The 22313-nt window shown below is 35.0% G+C and overlaps 2 protein-coding genes across 3 annotated transcripts; both read right to left on the reverse strand.

Annotated features, from left to right (window-relative positions):
- Window positions 1–3551: 3551 nt before the first annotated feature.
- Window positions 3552–6886, reverse strand: LOC139893602 (AP2-like ethylene-responsive transcription factor TOE3). 2 transcript variants are annotated; one of them, XM_071876763.1, is made up of 8 exons: window positions 6160–6886; window positions 5454–5479; window positions 5275–5305; window positions 5095–5182; window positions 4855–5000; window positions 4668–4712; window positions 4462–4565; window positions 3553–4353 (listed from the first exon to the last, which is right to left on the reverse strand). In XM_071876763.1, the coding sequence occupies exons 1-8, from the start codon at window positions 6654–6656 to the stop codon at window positions 4028–4030; spliced, it is 1263 nt and encodes a 420-aa protein (XP_071732864.1). In that variant the 5' UTR covers window positions 6657–6886; the 3' UTR covers window positions 3553–4027. The 2 variants fall into 2 exon arrangements, with proteins under 2 accessions (XP_071732865.1, XP_071732864.1); XM_071876764.1 differs by lacking the exon at window positions 4668–4712 and having other exon boundaries at window positions 3552–4353.
- A 2809-nt stretch (window positions 6887–9695) lies between these two features.
- Window positions 9696–11739, reverse strand: LOC139890072 (uncharacterized). Its single transcript, XM_071872975.1, has 5 exons — window positions 11719–11739; window positions 11206–11586; window positions 10972–11124; window positions 10307–10568; window positions 9696–10192 (listed from the first exon to the last, which is right to left on the reverse strand). Exons 1-5 carry the CDS (start codon window positions 11737–11739, stop codon window positions 9696–9698), a joined length of 1314 nt encoding a protein of 437 aa, XP_071729076.1.
- Between the last annotated feature and the right edge of the window lie 10574 nt (window positions 11740–22313).

A 22313-nucleotide genomic window follows, 5' to 3' on the forward strand; every position in this document is an offset into this window, starting at 1 on the left:
CATCCCCTGCATCCGGATACTATGCGAGGGAGACAATATTTGGAATTATCGGTGTACTCCAGCCTGATCAGTTGGAGTTAAGGGCCCGACCAGGCCGCCGATCCTCTGGTTATCGAGACCTTGTTTGTGTATTGGCTAGCTTGATGATATATGCTTATACCTGTTAGGACTGTGACATTCACTTAGCCTTGTGCTAATCCCCTCACTTCCTCTCCTGCAGGTAGGCTTATATGCTAGGGTTTTGGGAGAAGCTTGTTGTGCTGGATATGTTTGAAGAACAAACTCTGATGTCTTTTGTATAACATAAGAATAGTTGTTTAACGAAACACCAAATGATTTATAATAATCGTGTGGTATTGTAAAACATAATTATGGATATGTAAGTATTATATGTATAATGTTTCCACTGTGTATTAATAATAATAAAAAAAAATGGACGGTGTTACACCCGGATCCCAAAAATCTAGCGGGTAAACGTAAATGTACATGGACTTTTTTATGATCATCTCTTATCGAGACTTCAACAACAACCTATTTTTATAAATTACACTTATGAACTAAAGTTTTTCCAATTTAGTTTATGCTATTAACACCCCCTTAATATTCTTTAGATATTGGGTTTAACATATATAACAAGAATAAAATCGGAAGTTTTTAATTGTAGTAATTTTTATATATTTTTTTAATAGTTGTTAAAACAAATGTTTTACAAATCTAGTTCTTTAAAAAAATTATAAAATAGTGAAACAGACATTCCTAATGTCGGTTTGCCACTTGTTATACGTGTGGCATAACTTTTACACTTTTTCAGATGCTTTTTCAGATGCCACTAGATAACCGGCATTCGGAATGCCAGTTTCTAGTCAAAAGCCACTGCCCAACCATCCCCTTTAATATCATTGATCACGTCTATCTATATTCCCGATACGAGCCAATTAAAATCTGCCACGTCTATCTACAACATTTGGAGCACACGTCTTGACAACACCAACAACTTGATTGACCCGGTTACACCTAGGCTGTCCCTTAATGCTTGCTATATTAGAGTTGCAAGCGGTCACAAAATTATAGATAAATGTCAAAATTTTAATTAGGATTTATTTTCATAACCAAACAATATTGTATGTTACCGCCGTATGGATATGCAAACTCCATGATGTGAAGTCATGGACCAAGTGTAAACGAATCATCAACTTTAGGTTTTTTTTATTAATTCCCTTATAAAACCTTACGCACTCTTATCATCCACAACGTTATTTTCTTTATTTCGAAGTTCTTACGCAGCTTGAAATATACCAGCGGGTTCGGGAATCCAGTATGATAACTGGTTCCTTTTGTTAGACCCGGAACCACACAAAATATAACGTGGTGGTCTAAAAGGTTGCTTTTGTTTTTGACGATTTTGATAAGTACGTTGGGGGGATGGTGGCGATCGGGTCGATACCAAATGGGTTGAGTGGGACTTGTAAGCGATACGGGTTGAGTGTTTTTTTTTTATCAATTACCTAGGTAATTGATGTCAGAATCTACTTCCAGAAGATATTCCCATTCATCATCTTTAAAATTGGACATTTATTTTACATGTTGAGAAAGATTAAAGTGTGTGAAGTTTATGAAAATGTCATCAAAACTTGCTCATTTATTTATATAGCAGTTCAGCTCAAATTGGTGTCGAAAAAGCAGGTGAAACTGGTACTTGGGATGCCGGTTTAGAGCACGGGTGACATAAAACTAGGTCATGGGTTGCAAAGTGGTGCCACCTAGGGAAAAGCAGGCATTCGAAACACCGATTTGGTGTAACAAGTGGAAAACCGGCTTTAGGAATGTCAGTTTCACTATGTTTATAAATTAAAAAAAAAAAAAAAATAGATCTGTAAAACAGTTGTAAAAAATAAGTATTAGGAAAAATTCTTTATTTGTGTTTGACGTTTTAAAAATAAAAGTGAGTTTTTGTTTTGCAGTAATTTGTATTTTAAAATTGAATTTAACTAGTTATCAAGTATAAAGAGTATATTGAAATTGGAGGAATGTGTTTGAAAGTTTTTTCTCTTTTTAATGGAAATATAATGTCGACTCGTTGAATAATGGTAGCTTGACCTATGACAGGTGTGCGAGTTTCCTTTAGTGTTCTCGTGCTAGTGTGTTCGAGTTTTTTTTGTTTGTTTGTGTGTTTGTATGTGGTCTCGTGTCTTGTCTAGCTTCTTGCTAGTTTGTTTCGTGTATTTTTATATCTATATGTGAAATTTAGCTTTGTATGGTTCTTCTGAATAAGAGAGGTTTTGAATTAAGAAGTGTAAGACACAATGGAAACTTAAATCATTTTACATTTCTTTTTATAATGGTCATTCGTTCCACATTTGAAGTAACATTTAATGTTTTTATTTAAGCAAGATTTTATTACTACAAATAAGTATGGCACAATAAGGAGCAGGGGCCAATATCGGAGTATATCTCCTGACAAATGTTTTTAATAAATTTGCTTCAGCAGCATAACTATTTTCTAGTTGGCTCAACAACATGCTAATAGAACCGAGGTGGAAGATTTGGGTTCGACAGGCGTTTCTTGATGGTGACTATATGTTCCAAATGCCTCCTTCGGGCGATGTTTACACCCTGGTATTTGAAGTGTAAATAATTTACTTCCTAAACTTCTCTTGTTTGATAAAATATGAAATGAACATGTTACACTCAAATGGTCTATGTTTTTCAATCATTTAGGACTTGGATGGGGTTATAAATTTGCAACTAATCTTGTATTGGAATATTTATCTTTGATTGACATGTTTTTATTTTTTCGTCTACAAAGGTCAATGTATGTTTTAGGTCCAAAAAAGGAATAATCCCATTACATCATTTAGAGACCGCATGTGTGTTATGTATAAGATGATATTGTTGGAGGTTTTAAAATTTCTATTCGTGTAGGGTAAAGTAATCAATGACTGGATATATCACTGAATCGTAGTATCACTTTCCGTAAGTAATAATTTGACCCTTATTGCCGGGTTTACACGAATATCATTTTGAGATAAGACGGAGATTATGTTAAAACTTTTGGCCAAAGTTAGCATTTTTTTTTTTTTTGGCCTACCTAGTACTCTCTAGCAAACGGGTTCTAACTAGGTGGGTTTTTCTTATTCTTTCTCATGAAAATTGTTTTCCTTATATAGGCACTCAAAAATATGAAATACATTATGAGACTTAATGACTAATTAAACACTCATTAAGATATTTCATAATTATTCTAAGCGATTGAAATACTACGTCATGAAACCGTAAGATGGTTAATTACATGACTCATTCATTATGGCTAACTTATTATGGCATTAACGACGCTTAACAATTATACGTTAAAGACTAATTTAGTTGAATGCCATTAAATATGAATTATGTAAATGTCAATAAAGTTAAGACATTTACGAAACCACTTTTGAGTCCGGGAAGTCTTTCACTAGATGTGTGTACACTCCGTACCTCCTAACTCATTTTCAAGTGAAACAACCAAGTCCCTCAATTACACTAAATTACCAACATATATATATCATGTATGTACACATCTATAAGTGTTCACTAAGATAAGACTTACAAACTTGAACTTTAAAGTAAGTTCCCGAGAACAATATCAAATCATGCTTCACGCTAAGTGTTTGATCACCAAAAGACTTCACACTAATATGTAGTAGTTTGTTTTATACACACAAATTCAGTAACAAATTCTTTAACATTGCATATGCCAGTGAGTTTTGCTATCTCATAATCAATGCTTTACGTCTTGGTATTCAACATAGCACGCTTTAACCAATTAAAAAAAAAGGGTAAACCAACCCTCTGGCGGCCCCCCACCGACCGGTCCCACGGCCAACTTGTAAGAGGAAAATTGCGTAACCCATGATTAAAGGGACATGGGGTAGGGATTGAACCCATGACCACCGCGGTATGCTGTATGTCCCCCAACCACTAGCCTACCATCGCGGGGACCGCTTTAACCAATTTGGTTATTAGTATAGTACAACGAAGTACCCGTAAGCCTTCAGATGGAATCATGATTATGTGACCGGAGAACCGAATTTGGAAACATGGGAATGGAAGAAGAGAATCCTGATGATGCTGCACCATGGCTTTTCAACATGTGTGGTTGTGTTTGCATTTGCCATGTTGAGTTTGAGAGTCCCGGTAAAGGTAAAACGCCAGTAGATCCGTTTCGTGTTGTTGTTTCCTGATACACCTTCAGTCTTTTATCAGACGGTAATTCGCAGGCTGTAAAACACATATCCACATTTTGAACATTGTGATTTCCTGTTGGGCTGTTAAAAGCTGGTGATACCCTGAGGTTGAGGTCAACATTTTGACCACTTGCTGCAAACAATGGATACTTTCATATTTATAGATTGCAGAATTCAAAAAAGTGTTTTTACGATTAGCAAATTAAGGAATAGCATGATGGTACTTAAAATAATTCAATACCTTGGTCCATGGCTTCCAAACATAAATCTGTCCCATAAATGCTTGGCTCAAAGTTGGTGACGGCCTCACGTCCATTACATTTAATAGCAGCTTTATCGTACGCCCTAAAAGCATAAAACACATGTTGCAAACGTTGTTAAATGATGCCCTAAGATAGTTTAACCCATTAAGTTTCAAGGATTATGTAATTATTATAGAATTACAACCTTGCAGCTTCTACTTCGTTGTCGAATAATCCAAGGTAAACATACCTGCAAACCAATCGTTGTAGATGAAAAAAAAGGTCCTAATCACATTTACTGCGCAATTTTTTTAATACTGCGATTCTCTAATAGCACACGTATACTACAACTAGAGCTGACCCATAGTTTTAAGATGGGGCCTGGTCCTTACTTTTTTCCAAGAAGTTGACCCATTCGAGCCTCCCATCTGCCACATTTATGAAGGGTTACTCCTCGGTACTTCGAAGTTCCTCTTGAAAATCCTGTGCTCTGTCGGCGCAGTATGTGGATAAATTCTTCTTTTGATAAATTCTTTGCCTGATGCATTAATTTGAAGGTGTTAACCTTACATTAGTTGAGAAAGCTAGGTTTTATCCATTAGACTAAAAGTATCTTATAAAATTCTCACTACCTGTAACATATCTTCCTCATATTCATTTATATGAAAGTTTATATCAGCATCAATTCCCCGGAACTTAATAGCAGCGCGGTCATACGCTCTATATTACAATCATTTAATAATCGAGTTAAAATCACATTAACAAATATAATTTATAGCATTAAACAATTTTTTCACCAAGAAAGCTCTAACCTTGCTGCAGCAAGAGCTGTGTCAAACCCACCTGTAATCAAATGCTGTAGTTAGTACATGTTCAAACAATCAATCAAGTTTTTATTTAATTTAACACCTGAATTATGAAGTGGTTATAGCCACATGTATTATTATTATTAATTAATATTTATATTATGTACATGAAGTAGACTACTTACCTAAATAGACTTGTTTTCCACAATCCCTGAACACATAAAAAAGAAAAAACGATTCAGTCCAATTTGTTATCAATCAGTACAATACGCATAGAGTCCAAAACAATTCATAAATCCGTACAAAATCTCAATCCGTATGCTACCAACTAATGATAGTAGCATATAGTAAGTACATGGGGGTGAACTTGCATAACTAAATCTATTGTAAGAACAACTCACAATTCACAATTAAATTATTCGGATCATAAAGAACAACTCACAGTTCCAATCATATAAGTTAACAAATCCACATTAACTTAACAATTGCGTACCAAATGGTCATCGACCTAGCGGTATATAACGAGTCAATCCTTTACCAAAAAATTGTGGGTTCAAGTCCAGGATGAACATATTTGTATAATTTCGTACTAGTGTTAAAAAAAAAAAAAATTGTTGAATGTTCCTAAAATATAAGCCAATTTTTCAATGCGTGTATGATGTGTATGGTGTATCCACTTATTCTAAGTTTTCCTCTTTGACTTTTCGTTTGTTGACATATCAATTAAGTAAATATTTAGCCAGATGTTCATAAATTTCTATTTTAGGCATATCAAACATTTTTCATAATTAAAGCCTTTTATCCATTTTTATTTTTATTAATAAGACACAAGTCCATCAAACGAGTCAGAAGCTAATTCGGTATTAAACATAACATGAATCATACTCATACCAGATATGTGATTCCCAACGACCTGTACGGCGATAAAACGTCACGCCACGATACTGCGAGCTTCGAGACCTTGGCCCTCGCCTACTTTTCTTCGCCCGCTGCGGTACCGGCATCGCTGACAACTTTTCCGGCACGTGCTCTGTTTCCGGTACCTTAAGATTCAACCATTGCGATCCAAAAACACTCGTAGACGAACTTATCGATCCAAAACGTATCACCTCGTCATCCTCAATCATCAATTCACAATTATCAACAGGAAAAAACTGCCTAGTAATTAAACCACCACAAGACGCTTCATTCGAAATCTCATCATCATCATCAGGTTCAACAGGATTAGTGATGATCAAAGGATCATCAACATCTGATGAAACTGACGTACCTGAATGAATCTCCGATTGACGATCATCTAATTGGTCAATTCGATCATTGCGATTACAAATTACACAATCATTAACCGACACTAATGCATCCACATCAGCTATATTGAGATCTAACATATTAATTTCTTAATATGTATATCGATCGATATATACGTATAGATTACAAACGTGAGCTGTATCAATACGAGTATATGTATAGCGTGATTATGCAATAGAAAGAAATCAGTTTAGTTTCAGCATTTTTGGATTCATGAAGACATTAGTAAAAAGTGTAATGTGAGAGAGAGATCTGGGAGATATTTTGGAGGGAGATGAAATCTAACGAAATATTTTTTGTTACACACAAATGCATTTTAGTGTGTGTAATAATGAGAAACAGCTGAAAGAAATGAAAGCCAAATAGAGATGGTTGGTTTTTTTCTTAACATACAAAAAAAAAAAAAAAAAAAAGTAATTTCTCCCTCCCCTGTACAAGCATGTTGAAAAAGACGTGAGATGGGTCAAGACTATATGACCTTAAAACGTTGAAACAGAAAAAATGGGTTGGAGACAAATGTTGATCAACGTTGAATTTTTATGTATGTTTCAAACATAAACATTCAAAAATAAACATTTCAATTTCAAACATAAATATTTCAAAGTAATAATAGATATTTGCCTTTAATTTGAAATATTTATATTTATATTTGAAATGTATACAAATAAAGTCAATGTTGGTTAACATCCGTCTTGACCGTTTATTTACCATCTAGGCCGTCGTTGACCGTCTTTTGACGTCATTGACCTTTTTTTAACCGTTTCTATGTCTGTTGCAACGGCAGTATGGTAAAACTGTTGTCACACCCGTTGCAACGCCTATCTCTGACATTTTTACAACACTGCATACAATTATCTACAACGAAGTATTAAATTTCAAAATTTTATTTGTCATATTTGAGTGTATATACTTCTATTTGTGTTACATAATATATGGTGAAAATTATATAATGAAAATACATTTAACACATAATTCATTCATATAATTTTTATTAAATATTATATAACACAAATGAAATTATATACCATTAAAGTCTACTGATAGAGAATTTAAAAAAATTAAGAATAGAAACTTATGGCGAAACAGAGGAACTAGATAATTACTCCACAGGGTCCAATCAAAGTGTTAATTTTGATTCGGCTTAGAGTTATAAAATTCATTCATCATTAATAAATCTCATCTATACATATCTATATGTATTTTGATTGATTGATATAAGCGATACAGAAGTATCTTATAAGATTACTATTTCTAATTAAAACACTTTCATATCAGTTTTACTTCATTATTTGTTTCCTATCACTCACTTATCACATGATCTCTAATCTTATGTCACTCATAACACACTTTTTCAAATTAACATGTACCCACCATTAATTGTTGTAATAACAATAATTATTAAAATTATTGTAAATAATTCTTCTATATTATACTCCATTATTTATTACATATAATATACTAGATTTTGAGCCCGTACGTTGCACGGCTGTTCAAAACCGTTTTAATTAATTCAATATAAATATAAATTTTGTATTTTACATTACGGAACTGAAAAATTATAAAGCATATATTTAACGTTATTATTTACAAAAAAAACTTCATAAATGAAATATTTGTTAAGACACCTCTAGACACCCGCTACTCAAAACCGTTGCCATTCTATTACCCGTTTAGACCCACCTGGTTAGAACACACATATGAGTCATTCACTACTATATCCACCTTCAATTCACTGACTTAACATGTGATTTCATACATTCGAAAATTACAAATATGCACTAAAATGGTACAATTCAAACCGTTGAACCAAGAAGCAAAATAATCATTAATAGTTGCAACAATATAGCAAACATGTTATTAATAATTAATATTTTTTTATTAATAACTAATAATATATTTATATATATATTATAAATAATAAACCTACAACTAAGATAATATGGCAAAACAACATATATAGCATATCTACACGTAAAAATTAAGGTTGAATGTTTGATATTTGTAAAACTCAAGTTAAATCATTCTAGAGCATCTACGTTTTGATTTTCTTTATTTAATTATTTATTATTTGCATTTATCACATAACGTAAGGTCCTAAATTTAAGCTATCATTTAACTTAATTTAATATTTTAATAGCGTAGTATTTGTAATTAAAAATGATGAGAACTTGACATGTGTAAAATCCACATGTCATTAGTTCCTGTTAATATGCATTGATTGACAACTATGATAAATTAATCTTTCTTTTATATAAGTATATAGATAGATATAGATATATAGATATAGATAGATAGATATAGATATAGATATATAGAAATAGATATATAGATATAGATATAGAAGATATAGATATATAGATAGATAGATAATAGATAATTAATATAATATATAATAATGCTATATACTATATGTTTTTTTTTTATTACGAAAACTTTATAACACAAGTTCTTTTATCAAAGTATGAAAGAACCCCAACAATAAAAACTACCTCATTTTAATCTTCATTTTTAAAATTTTCTATTTCAATTTCAAGTAACTATATACTCCGTATTTTTTTAAGATTCAAGTTTCTGATTTGGGTTTCTAAATTTATATTTTTTTATAGAAAAATTTGATAACTATATTTTTTTTTCTCACACAGTTACGGGTTATAAGCTAACTATTTATGATAATTAATTTAGTACATCTAAAAAATTAATACTATACAATAAAATTAGTTAGCCTTAAGACCATTAATTTGGTACAACGTAAAAGTAATATTGACAATAGAGTTGATCATATATATAAAAACTTTGTTACACCATATTTAACAATTATTATTTTCGATACAAAACTAATCAAAAGTAATCGATCATATATGTAAAGTATTATTTTTACCATATGTATTGGTTACGCGTCGTATTTTACCTATTTATTATTTTATTGTCATACGAAAATTTTTTTTTTCGAACAACCAAAAATATTTATATATATATATATATATATATATATATATATATATATATATATATATATATATATATATATATATATATACTACCCTTCCTAGCAAGAAACTAGGAAAGGGAAAAGATACAACCAAAAAACAAACGACGACTTAAAGTCGTCAACACCTACCTTATAGAGGCTTTACTAGCCATAAGTTCCAATTAAGCTTACATGAATTTCTACTACAAATCCACCGAAACGTTACAATACGAATAGAATCAAATAAAAAGCTCTTCTTCACCGTATTTGGATCAAAAATCGTCGCGTTGCGATATCTCCATATATGCCATAAAGAAACCACAATAATGACATATAACTTGTTTTTCATATCCTTGCTAGCACGCAGCGCCTCAAACCATGTCTCCCATTCGAGCCAACTTTTGAACGAAGGCAGAGATAAATCCACCCATATTCGAATAGACCTCCATATATCAAGCGCTAAAGGGCATTCGAATAGAACGTGGCTGCTGGATTCCAGAGTATGTCCGCAAACAACACAATTCAAAGCTTCTAGATGCATTCCCCTCTCCGAAATATTTGATCTCGAGGGTAACCGGTCCAACTTGACTCTCCATGCGAAAATGTTTACTTTGCGAGGAATGAGCTTACACCATATAGTTCTTTCACCTGAATCATGAACATAGACATTATCGATGAACGACCGAGTCGTGTTCACTTGAAAATCACCGCTGTCACTAACTTTTCAATCCCAAGAATCTTCATTATTATTGCAAACTGTACCGAGAACCTTCGTAGTTAAAGTCGCTAAAATAGAGGTGTTTCTGGCACCAATTTGAGCCCGATTCCATTCCCACTTCCACTCTCCATTAACTAACCGATCGGCTATGAAGCACTCTTTGTTTGTTTCTAAATGATATAACCTGTTGTATTTCTCTTTGAACGTACCACTTCCTTTCCAATCATCCAACCAAAACCAGGTGTTTCGCCCGTTTCCCACCTTGACGCAAAGAATATCATTAGGAAGAACTCCCTCACTTTTCATCTTTTCAAAAAGTTTTGTTATGGAAGGCCATACACATGATCCTTGGATACCTCTTCCATCCATTCACCCTTTCGGACCATACAGGGACCTTATGAGTTCGGCCCATTTCGAATTAGGTTGAGTAACGAATCTCCAAACCCATTTAGAATTAAGGCTTGGTTGATGGCCCGTAAACTACCGACGCCCAGACCACCAAATTCAAAAGGAGCAAAACTTGATCCCATCGAACCCAATGAATCTTTTTATTGATTTCCGAACCACCCCAAAAAAATTTGGAACGAATACTTTCCAAGTCATTCAACATCGTTTCGGGACATTTATAAATCGATAAATAATAGATGCCCAAGCTACCCAAAACGGATTTGACAAGGGTAAGACGGCCCCCGATAGATAGCAAATTTACCTTCCACCCCGAAAGTTTTTTGATGAACTTCTCTCGGAGAGGAATCCAACCAGATATCCGATTCATATTTGTACCTACTGGTAAATCCAAGTACATAAAAGGTACCGCGCCTATGGAACATCCGATATGGATTGAGAAATTTTCCACCTCGGTCTGTGATGTTCGAACCCCATAAATATGGGATTTTGCTATATTACTCTTTAGGCTAGAACACCTATAGAAACAATTTAATACCTCCATGATACCATCAAGACTTTGTCTGCACCAATCCGAAATAAAAACAACGTTGTCGGCATAGAATAAGTGCGTAACTTTGAACTCTTGATCATCAAATTTAGCTGCCTTTATCAAACCTGATCGAACGCTATCTTTAATGAGAGATTCTAAACCTTCCATCATGATTAAGAAGAGAAACGGGCTCAACGGGTCCCCCTGGCGAAGACCACATTTAATGGAGAATTCATTAGTCAGGCTCCCGTTAACAAGAATCGAAGTCCGAGATGAATATAGGATCATCCGGATCCAAGCTCTCCAAATTTGACCGAAACCCATTCGATCCAACATGTAATCAAGAAAAGTCCAACTAACGGTATCGTACGCCTTTTCAAAATCCACCTAGAAAATCATCAGTTTTTTATTATTCCTTTTATACCATTCCATCGTCTCATTCAGTATCATGGGACCGTCGAGAATCTGCCTGCCACTAATAAACGCCGATTGTTCTTTGCAGATGACTTTATCAATAACCTTCGCTACAAGAGAGGCCATGATCTTGGTAATAATCTTATAGATTATACCTATCAACAAAATTGGATGATAGTCCGAAATACCTGATGGGGAAGAAATTTTCGAAATTAAAGTTATGAATGCCGATCCCGCGCCTTTTGGCATTCTACATGTTTGGAACGCTTGCAATACTTTGTTAATCACATCATCTTTAACAATCTCCCAGCAATTTTTAATAAAAGCAAAATTGAAACCGTCTGGGCCGGGAGCTTTGTCGCTACCGCAAACCCAAACCGCTTCGCGAATTTCCTGTTCACTAATCGAGCCTGATGTAAGAACCAGTTTTCCTTAGTTGGTTGGGACGCCGTCTAAAGAGGTGGGACGCCGTCCAAATGTGAAGGACTGGACACCGTCCAGATGGACTGGCGGACCAGCTGTCCCACTTTTAGAAATTTAAAGTGGGTAATTTGGTAATTTCACTAGGAGACGACTTAAAGGCCTAGAGATCAGTTGGTGGGTGTCATTACACCAACTTCATCTACCTTATCCTCTTCCACTTCAATTCTAGAGAGAGAAAAGGGTTCTAGTGTGAGAAAGCTCAATCCAAAGAGGAAGAAGCTAGTTTTGGGCCAAAGCGCGTGTTTTAAAGTTGTTCATCTACTTCCTAGCTATGTTGTAATAGTGGTGGTAAGTCCTAAACCTAATTTCCTTATTTTATGTTGTTTAAGGATTAGGGTTTGGGTCATAGATGAACATAATATCTATAGTGGGTAATTTTGGGTGTTCTTGGGTAAGATTGAGTTATGAAGACTCAATAGTAACTAACCTAGGGTTCCAATGTGTAAATTGGTACTTGTGAGTCTTAAAATTGGTTAGTTAACTACTAGCACACCTAGATGTGATGTAGGTGGGTATTTGGTGACCAAATGGGTGTGTGAACCTTGAAATGGGTCCTTGATGACCTAAGTTGTCTAAGTGTGTGTGTAAATGCGATAACCTTGTGTTAATGAATGATTTAAGACCCAAACTTGCTAGTGTTAGAGTTTTGGCAAAGATGACCTAAGGATTAGGGTTAAAGGTGCTAATGGGTTGAAATTGGCACCATGGGTCAAAATGACACTAGAATGGTGAGTAAGTTGGTTGACCAACTTGATTGTATGATTGATTATATGCATAACGTATAGGTACGCCGCGTTGAAGGTTGCGAGCTTGATAATCTCACCGAAGACGTTAAGGTGAGTGGAATGATTATATGCGTATGTATATAATGTATTTAATTGTATGCTATGGTATGAACCAAAGAGCCGGTAGTGCCATAGTATGTGCGATTGTGCTATGATGTGAACCAAAGAGCCGGTAGCGTCATAGTACGTGTGTTGTAGTGTGAACCAAAGAGCCGGTAGCACTACGGTACGAGTTGTTAGAGTGTGAACCAAAGAGCCGGTAGCACTTTAACACGAGTATGACTCGGGTTGTGATGTGAACCAAAGAGCCGGTAGCATCATAACCGATGCATATGGTGTGAACCAAAGATCCGGTAGCACCATGACGAGAGAATGGTTAACCATGGTTGTGTTTTGTTTTGTAGCATATTGTATTATGTCGATTATATGTTATTGATTACGCTAGATGCGGTTATTGGAGATAATTAGCTTTGTACATGTGATGGTATGCTAATTGTATTGCTAGCGTGTATGCGGTATATGTGTAAGTGATTGCAAGTAGGTATATTATATATATATGGGTATAACTATTGCATTCACTAAGCTTTGCATACCCTCTCATTGTTTACCTTTTTATAGGCACGAGTGTTGACAAGGGTAAGGGCGTTCGATTGGATTAGAGATTCCGCTTTGTTATTGATAGGGGACGTATTCGTGATGAATAGCTTTTGAAGTTTGGCCAAGTTGTGGGTAGTTTAACCCCAAACACCATGCTCTAGTGTAGTTTGGAAATTAAACTCGTACGGTCGAAACTTATATTTTGAACGAAACTCGTAAAACGGCCGATGTGGGCCCGAAGTTGTAAAACTCAATTTTATTGTGGAAACCTCTTAGTTTAACTTATTATAACTTGTTGTGAAAAGATTTTCATCTAAAAGTGTCGGGAAGAGAGTTTTCCGCTCATGTAAGTTGAGCACGGGGATCAGTCCCTGGCAGATCATTGGGACACCGTCCCAAAGGGCTGGACGCCGTCCAGGCGTTCAGTACTGGACGCCGTCCAGAATCCTGGATGCCGTCCAGATGTACTAGCCCATAATATTTTTTTTTTGGGTCGTACTTTTGGGCGTTTCTAGGTTTGGGTCGTTACAAGTGGTATCAGAGCATGGTCTAAGGGATTTAGGCGACTTGAGATAGGTGCCTAGACTTAGACTTTAATGTGTATGCGTTTAATGCGGGACTTGTAGGAGACGGGTCGGACCGGGAGTTGACTAGTGTTTAGGTTTATGTGAACTAACCTTGCGCTAATTGTTTTGTGTTGTGTTAGCAATCATCAAGCGAGGTAGACGTTGTACTAGTAAGTTAATGCAATGTGCAATGATTAGCTACCATTGTTACGGGTTCAAATCGTGTCAAACAAGCAATGTACGACAATTGTTAAGCAAGATGGGGTAGTGTGGTGTATATGTATATACATATGTGTTAAGTCCTTTCGTTTCGTTGCTTAATCTTTTCCGTTTTATAGTATGAAGACGAGAAACGGACCCGAGAACAATGAAGGGGGTACGAGCGAGGATGTCGAGTATACGGCCAAGGTTGAGGCCATTATGCAAAGGCATCATGCGGCCTTCTTAGAGGATGTTAAGAAGATGTTCTTGGATTCGATTGACGAATAATTAGTCAATATAGTCAAGGAACAAGTTAAGATTGTTCTTAGAGAGGATAACGCGGGAAGGCGAGATTTCCACTATAAAAACTTCAAAGATGCTCAACCTCCCATCTTTGAAGGTGAACGAGACCCACTCAAGAGTGCTCGATGGATCTCCGATATGGAGGGGGCTTTTCGTACTAGTGAGTGCCCTCTCGATAAAAAGACGAGGTTTGGTAGTAGCATGATGAGGGGTGATGCCAAGTTGTGGTGGGACGCGAAAATTCGACATTATGGCGAAGAACAAAGTATGAGTTTGACGTGGGATGAGATTAAAGAAGAATTTTTCAAGGAGTACCGAACTTCGGCCGATCTTTCAACGCTTAAGGACGAGTTACGTACTTTAAGGCAAGGGTCAATGGATTTGAACACTCTCAAGTCCACTTTCTTATCAAAGACCCAATTTTGCCCGGAGTATGATGGGAATGATCATATGTTGAAAGAAGATTTCTACCGAACCTTGAATGATAACTATCAAGAAAGGATTAGTAGGAATTCGGCGAAGACATTTGATGAATTTTTTGATATCGCTAAGGGTTTTGAGTCGCTTGCTCCAAGAAAGAGTGACTTCACCTTTGGCAAACGAAAATTTGAAGCTACTAGCCACTCGAACAAGAAGAGCAAGAGTGTGACCGAGAGCGTCGGTAGTGTGAGAAAGGGGGCTTCTAAGAGTTTTGGGCCCACGTGCTACAATTGTGGTCGACAAGGGCACTTGGCCCGTGATTGTACGAACTCATCTTCCAACAAAATCGTTTGTTTTAATTGTAATAAAGAAGGGCACAAGAGGCCGGAGTGTCCCGATTTGTGCAACGATAATGTTAAGCGGCTAGAGAAGGTGGTGGGTACAGCTAGGGGTCACAATTATTTGATGACCAATGAGGAAGCCAAGCAATCTAATGAAGTTGTCTCAGGTACTTTCATGGTTAATTCTAATCCAGCAAGGATACTCTTTGATAGTGGTGCAAACTTGTCGTTTGTGTCACCAAAATTTGTGCCTAAACTTAATAAACCGTTAGCTAAGTTAAGTCGTCCGATAGAAGTTGAAATAGCGGATGGCAAGACGATGCTAGTAGTTGATTTGTGTAAAAATTGTAATGTTGTGTTTGGTGCCGAAAACTTTAAAATTGATCTCGTTCCGATGACTTTGGGTGATTTTGATATCATGGTTGGTATGGATTGGCTCAATCATAATAGAGCCGATATTGCATGCCATGAAAAATCTATTCGGGTGAAAATCCCAAGTGGGGGAGAGTTAATTATTCATGGCGATAAGCGAAGAAGACTTGTGCCGATATGCACTTTTGCACGGACACGTCGTTTCCCTGTTAGTGGTGGCATGGCTTTTCTTGCCCATGTTGTCGATACTCGTGATGAGCCACCACCCATTCGTGAAATTTCGGTGGTTAATGAATTCGAAGACGTTTTTCCGGATGAGTTATCGGGTGTTCCGGCGGAAAGACAAGTTGAATTTCTCATTGAGTTGGTTCCGGGGGCTACCCCCATTGCTAAAACTCCTTATCGTTTAGCGCCGATGGAAATGCAAGAATTGTTAAATCAAACCCAAGAGTTACTAGAGAAGGGTTTTATTCGAACGAGTGCTTCGCCATGGGGCGCTTCGGTTTTATTCGTGAAAAAGAAGGATGGTAGTATGCGGATGTGCATCGATTATCGGGAGTTGAACAAAGTGACGATCAAGAATCGTTATCCATTGCCTAGGATTGACGATTTGTTTGACCAACTCCAGGGTGCAACATATTTCTCTAAAATCGACCTACGGTTCGGCTATCATCAAATGCGGGTCCGTGAGGAAGATATTGAGAAAACGGCTTTTCGAACGCGTTATGGGCATTTTGAGTTTGTGGTAATGCCTTTTGGTCTTACGAATGCACCGACGGCATTCATGGATCTTATGAACCGAGTGTGCCAACCTATGTTGGACAAGTCGGTAATTGTGTTCATTGACGACATACTTGTCTATTCAAAGAGTATGAAGGAACATGAACATCATTTGCGAAGTGTGTTAAAGAAGTTGCGGAAGGAGAAGTTGTATGCTAAATTTTCCAAATGTGAATTTTGGCTAAGGGAAGTTCAATTCCTTGGCCACATTGTGAACAAAGATGGTATTCAAGTAGATCCGGGGAAGATAGAGACGGTGAAGAGTTGGGGATGACCGACTACGCCTATGGAAATCCGAAGTTTTCTCGGATTGGCCGGTTATTATCGTCGGTTTATCCAAGACTTTTCTAAGATCGCTTATTCATTGACGAAATTGATGAGGAAGAATGCGAGATTTAATTGGGAAAACGAGCAAGAAATTGCTTTTCAATTGTTAAAAGAGAAATTGTGTCAAGCTCCGGTGTTAGTGTTACCGGAAGGTGTGGAAGACATGACGGTTTATTGTGATGCTTCTCTAAATGGGCTCGGTTGTGTTCTAATGCAACGAGGTAAAGTCATCGCGTATGCCTCTCGACAATTAAAGGAACACGAAACGAGATATCCGACTCATGATCTTGAGTTGGCGGCGGTTGTTCATGCGTTGAAAATTTGGTTCCATTACTTGTATGGTGTCAAGTGTACGATTTATTCAGATCACAAGAGTTTGAAACACCTTTTCGATCAACGAGATTTGAATTATCGTCAACGTAGATGGATGGATGTGGTGAAAGACTATGATTGTAAAATACTTTATCATCCGGGTAAGGCGAATGTGGTCGCGGATGCGTTAAGTCAGAAGAGTGAACATCCGGCGATACGAGTAGGATCGTTACTCTTGATTATTACTAACGATTTTCTTGTAAAGCTTGGCGAGACTCAAATTGAAGCTTTTGTTAACAATAAGCATGAGGAACAAATCGTGGGACAAACGGAGTCTATTACCTTAGGTCCACATGGTTTGTTATCCTTTCAAGGATGAGTGTGGGTGCCTAAAATGGGTGATTATCGGCGAGTGCTACTTGATGAAGCACATAAGTCAAGGTATTCCGTTCAACCGGGCGCGACGAAAATGTATCATGATTTGAAGAGAGTATTGGTGGCCGGGCATGAAACGTGATGTTGTTAAGTATGTTGAACAATGCGTCATGTGTTTGCAAGTGAAAGCCGAACACCAAAAGCCGTATGATAAGTTACAACCGTTAGAAATTCCGAAATGGAAATGGGAGCACATTACCATGGATTTCATCACAAAGTTACCAAAAACGGCGAGAACCCAATTTGACTCGATTTGGGTAATAGTTGATCGATTAACGAAAAGTGCCTTGTTTCTTCCCATTCGGGAAGCTATATCGTCGGAGACTTTGGCTAAGTTATTTATCAAGGAGGTGATATCGAGGCATGGAGTTCCTATATCTATTATTTCGGATCGAGATACCCGTTTCACATCTCGGTTTTGGAATAAATTTCATGAAGATATGGGCACACAATTGAAATTGAGCATGGCGTATCATCCTCAAACGGAGGGTCAAACCGAACGTACGAATCAAACCTTGGAGGATATGTTACGTGCGTGCATTATTGATTTCGGGGGTAGTTGGGATGAACACTTACCATTGGTGGAATTCTCGTACAATAATAGTTATCATATTAGTATCGGGATGCCACCTTACGAGATCCTTTATGGGCGAAGGTGCCGAACTCCAATTTGTTGGGGTGAAGTGGGTCAAGGAGAAATCGGGAGTACCGATTTGGTTTTAGAGACGAATAGCAAGATTGATATGATTCGGACTCACTTGAAAGCGGCTCAAGATAGACAAAAGTCGTATGCCGACAAATGTAGGCGATTGATTGAGTTCCAAGAAGGTGACATGGTGATGCTTAAGGTTTCGCCATGGAAGGGTATTATTCGGTTTCGAAAACGGGGAAAGTTAGCTCCTCGGTTTATTGGGCCATTTAAGATTTTAGCTCGTGTTGGTGAAGTTGCGTACCGTTTAGAATTACCCGAAGAGCTTGCGGGGATCCATAATACATTTCATGTTTCCCATCTCCGTAAGTGTCTTGCGGATAATTCTTCATGGATGCCTTTACACGAAATTGAGCTAAACAACAAGTTAGAGTATGTTGAGGAGCCGATTGCGATACTCGATGAGAAGGTCAAACGGTTGAGGAATAAAGAGGTGAGAACTTATAAAGTTCAATGGCATCGTAGTAAAGGTTCTGAGTTCACTTGGGAGCCCCAAGAGTTTGTGTTGGTGTATCTTCCCTCTTGTCATGCGGCTTGGATTGCGAGGACGCAATCCGGTTCAAGTGGGGGAGAGTTGTAAGAACCAGTTTTCCTTAGTTGGTTGGGACGCCATCCAAAGAGGTGGGACACCGTCCAAATGTGAAGGACTGGACGCCGTCCAGATGGACTGGCGGACCAGCTGTCCCACTTTTAGATATTTAAAGGGGGTAGTTTGGTAATTTCACTAGGGGACGAATTAAAGGCCTAGAGATCAGTTGGTGGGTGTCATTACACCAACTTCATCTACCTTATCCTCTTCCACTTCAATTCTAGAGAGAGAAAAGGGTACTAGTGTGAGAAAGCTCAATCCAAAGAGGAAGAAGCTAGTTTCGGGCCAAAGCGCGTGTTTTAAAGTTGTTCATCTACTTCCAAGCTACGTTGTGATAGTGGTGGTAAGTCCTAAACCTAATTTCCTTATTTTATGTTGTTTAAGGGTTAGGGTTTGGGTCATAGATGAACATAATATCCATAGTGTGACGACCCGAGAATTTCCGACCAAATTTAAACTTTATTCTTATATGATTTCGATACAATAAGCAAAGTCTATAATGTTGAGTCTCGAAAACTTTGAAACTATGTTCATGTACTCGATTACCATTCGACCATTACCGACGATTCACGAACAATTAAGTTACAAATAAATATATATAGATACTTAAATAAGTGTGTATAGATATCTAAGTATATATATACCTCCATATATATATATATATATATATATATATATATATATATATATATATATATATATATATATATATATATATATATATATATATATAAACAAAAGTATATATAATCGCTTGAAATAATAAAATACAATTTAATCAATCGAAATTAAAGATTTAAACTAAAAAACAAAATAATTAAGTTACTATTATATGAATATATAAATTTATATATATTATATATTACATGATTAGTAAATTGTAATATTAATATATTTAATTACAAGTTAAAATAAATGTTACATTAATATTATTATATTCACTTTCATTACTATTTTTAAAGTTAATAATCGGTTTACTATTATTTAATATAATACATAAAATTAATACATTTAATTTATTATTAGAACTAGTAGTAAAATTATAATTTTAAGTTATTATGATTATTTGTTATTATTATTTTCTTTATCAATATTGTTATTATTATTATTAGTATTAATATTATTATATTTATTAGAAAATAATACAATCTATTACTATTATCCTTAATAATATAATTATTATCATTTTATGATTTTAGTATCATTATTATTTATTGATATAATAATTATTAATATTATTAATAATATAATTATTAATTATTAATATTAATTTACTTATATAAATTGTAAAAGTCAAGAATTGGTACGAATTCTTTGGCTCTCAACATCAGATCATCTTTTAAAGATTATTCCTGTCTGTAATTTGATACGAATCAATCCCAAAACATATATACAATTCCAAATTCAGTTAGCTGTCTATATCTGTTTTATATCTTTTTATTTTTTATTTTTTTCCCCTGACCAAATCATGTCGAGCCACTAATCTGTTATATAACAGATCAATTCACGTTACAGTTGACAAACTGATACGTTTTCTTCACCTTCCATATCAATTACAAATATTTTGAAACAAATACCAAACGATAATTAATCAAATTTGTATTTTTTTTCCCAGTAAACGACTCTGTTCTTTGTTTTATTTTCAATCATCGATTTTTCTCAATCAATTTCAAAATGTGTAAATGAGGTTTTGTTAGGAATGTATTATTATATCTTTCTGCAAAATTCAACTTCCAATTCATTTTATCGATTACCAATTTTTGAAGTCAAAGTTTTATTGAAAAAGTCAAATGTAGTGTTCATATCAAAAATTCGAGTTTGTTTTTGAGTCTTTGGAACAATTGACGATCCAGAAAGTTTGTATACACCATTTAGGACCTACTTCATGTTATAAGTTTTGTCTGAAACTCTCTAAAACTTCGAAATTGATATTGAGCTTGGGTTCGTGTTCTTCAGACTGTCCCAACTTTTATATATATATATATATATATATATATATATATATATATATATATATATATATATATATATATTTGTTTGGTTTTGTTATAAAGTTAATCAGGTCAATCAATAATCGTTTCTGTCTGAGTCCATTTCAATTGAGAAACTTAAATGATTAATTAACCTATTGTGGTCAATGGGTGTTCTAAGAATGAAGAAGAAAGGAACAGTTTAGTTAAAAGAGTTATATTTATTTAAACCTGATATGAAACAAAATTGGGCAATGGCCCAACGGTTTGAGATGTTAGCTTGGGAACGAGGGGTCTGGTGTTCAAGCCTAACTGGTGGCAGTTTTTTTTACAAAACCCATTCTTTGAGGTAGAATAATAATAATAATAATAATAATAATAATAATTATTATTATTATTATTATTATTATTATTATTATTATTATTATTGAAATTATTTTTAGTATAAAAAGTATTACTATTATTTAAACTATCATATTTATTAAAAATTATCATTTTTATTGAAATTATTTTTAAATTATCATTTTAACATTTTTATTACTATTATCATTATTATTATTATTATTATTATTAAGTATTATTATTAATATTATTCTTCATTATCATTATTATTACTAATATTACTACTAATATTAATATTATTATTACAATAAATATTTTTCTAAAATATAATTTTATTGTATATAACATAAGTACACTAATATTACAAATATTATATTTTAATATATTAACTATTATATTATTAATATAACATTAATTAACTTATATATATCATAAATATATATATGCACATATATATTAAAAGTATTAATAGAATTATAGATAAAGATATTAATCATAATATATTATAATCCAGTTGATTAACAAATGTACTAAAATACATACGTGATATAGGTTCGTGAATCCGAGGTCAACCCTACACTTGTTCAATATCGTCATATGTATTTTTACTACAAAATACATTATGGTGAGTTTCATTTGCTCCCTTTTTAATTGCTTTTGCAATATATATTTTGGGCTGAGAATACATGCAATATTTTATAAATGCTTTACGAAATAGAGACAAGTGATTAAAAATGATATTCTGCGGATTGATGTGCTAGGTAATTTAGTTACATGTTATAAGAGCATGTAAGCGCGAATCCTAAAGATAGATCTATCGGGCTTAACACTGTAACAACCCAAACCAATAACCAACCGATTACGCGAAACAAATTTTTTTTTATTACAGAATAGTGCGCCACGCTCACCACCTCAGGGTGCGCGGCGCGCAAAGGGCGTTTTCAGTTCTGTCCGATTTTACAATTTTTCAAATAAAGATCTCCCACTTCCCGACATATTTAGGCGAAACGCTTTTTACCACATGTTCATATATGTAAAACTAACACGAATCAATCATAAAACAAGTTTTACAAAATGGGGCCCACATCGGCCGTTTTGCGAGTTTTGTACAAATCATGAGTTTCGACCACATTAGTTTAATTTCCAAATGACACTATGAGCATGGTGT

This window comes from Rutidosis leptorrhynchoides, chromosome 2 (genome assembly GCF_046630445.1).
Source record: "Rutidosis leptorrhynchoides isolate AG116_Rl617_1_P2 chromosome 2, CSIRO_AGI_Rlap_v1, whole genome shotgun sequence".
NCBI classification, from domain to species: domain Eukaryota; kingdom Viridiplantae; phylum Streptophyta; class Magnoliopsida; order Asterales; family Asteraceae; genus Rutidosis; species Rutidosis leptorrhynchoides.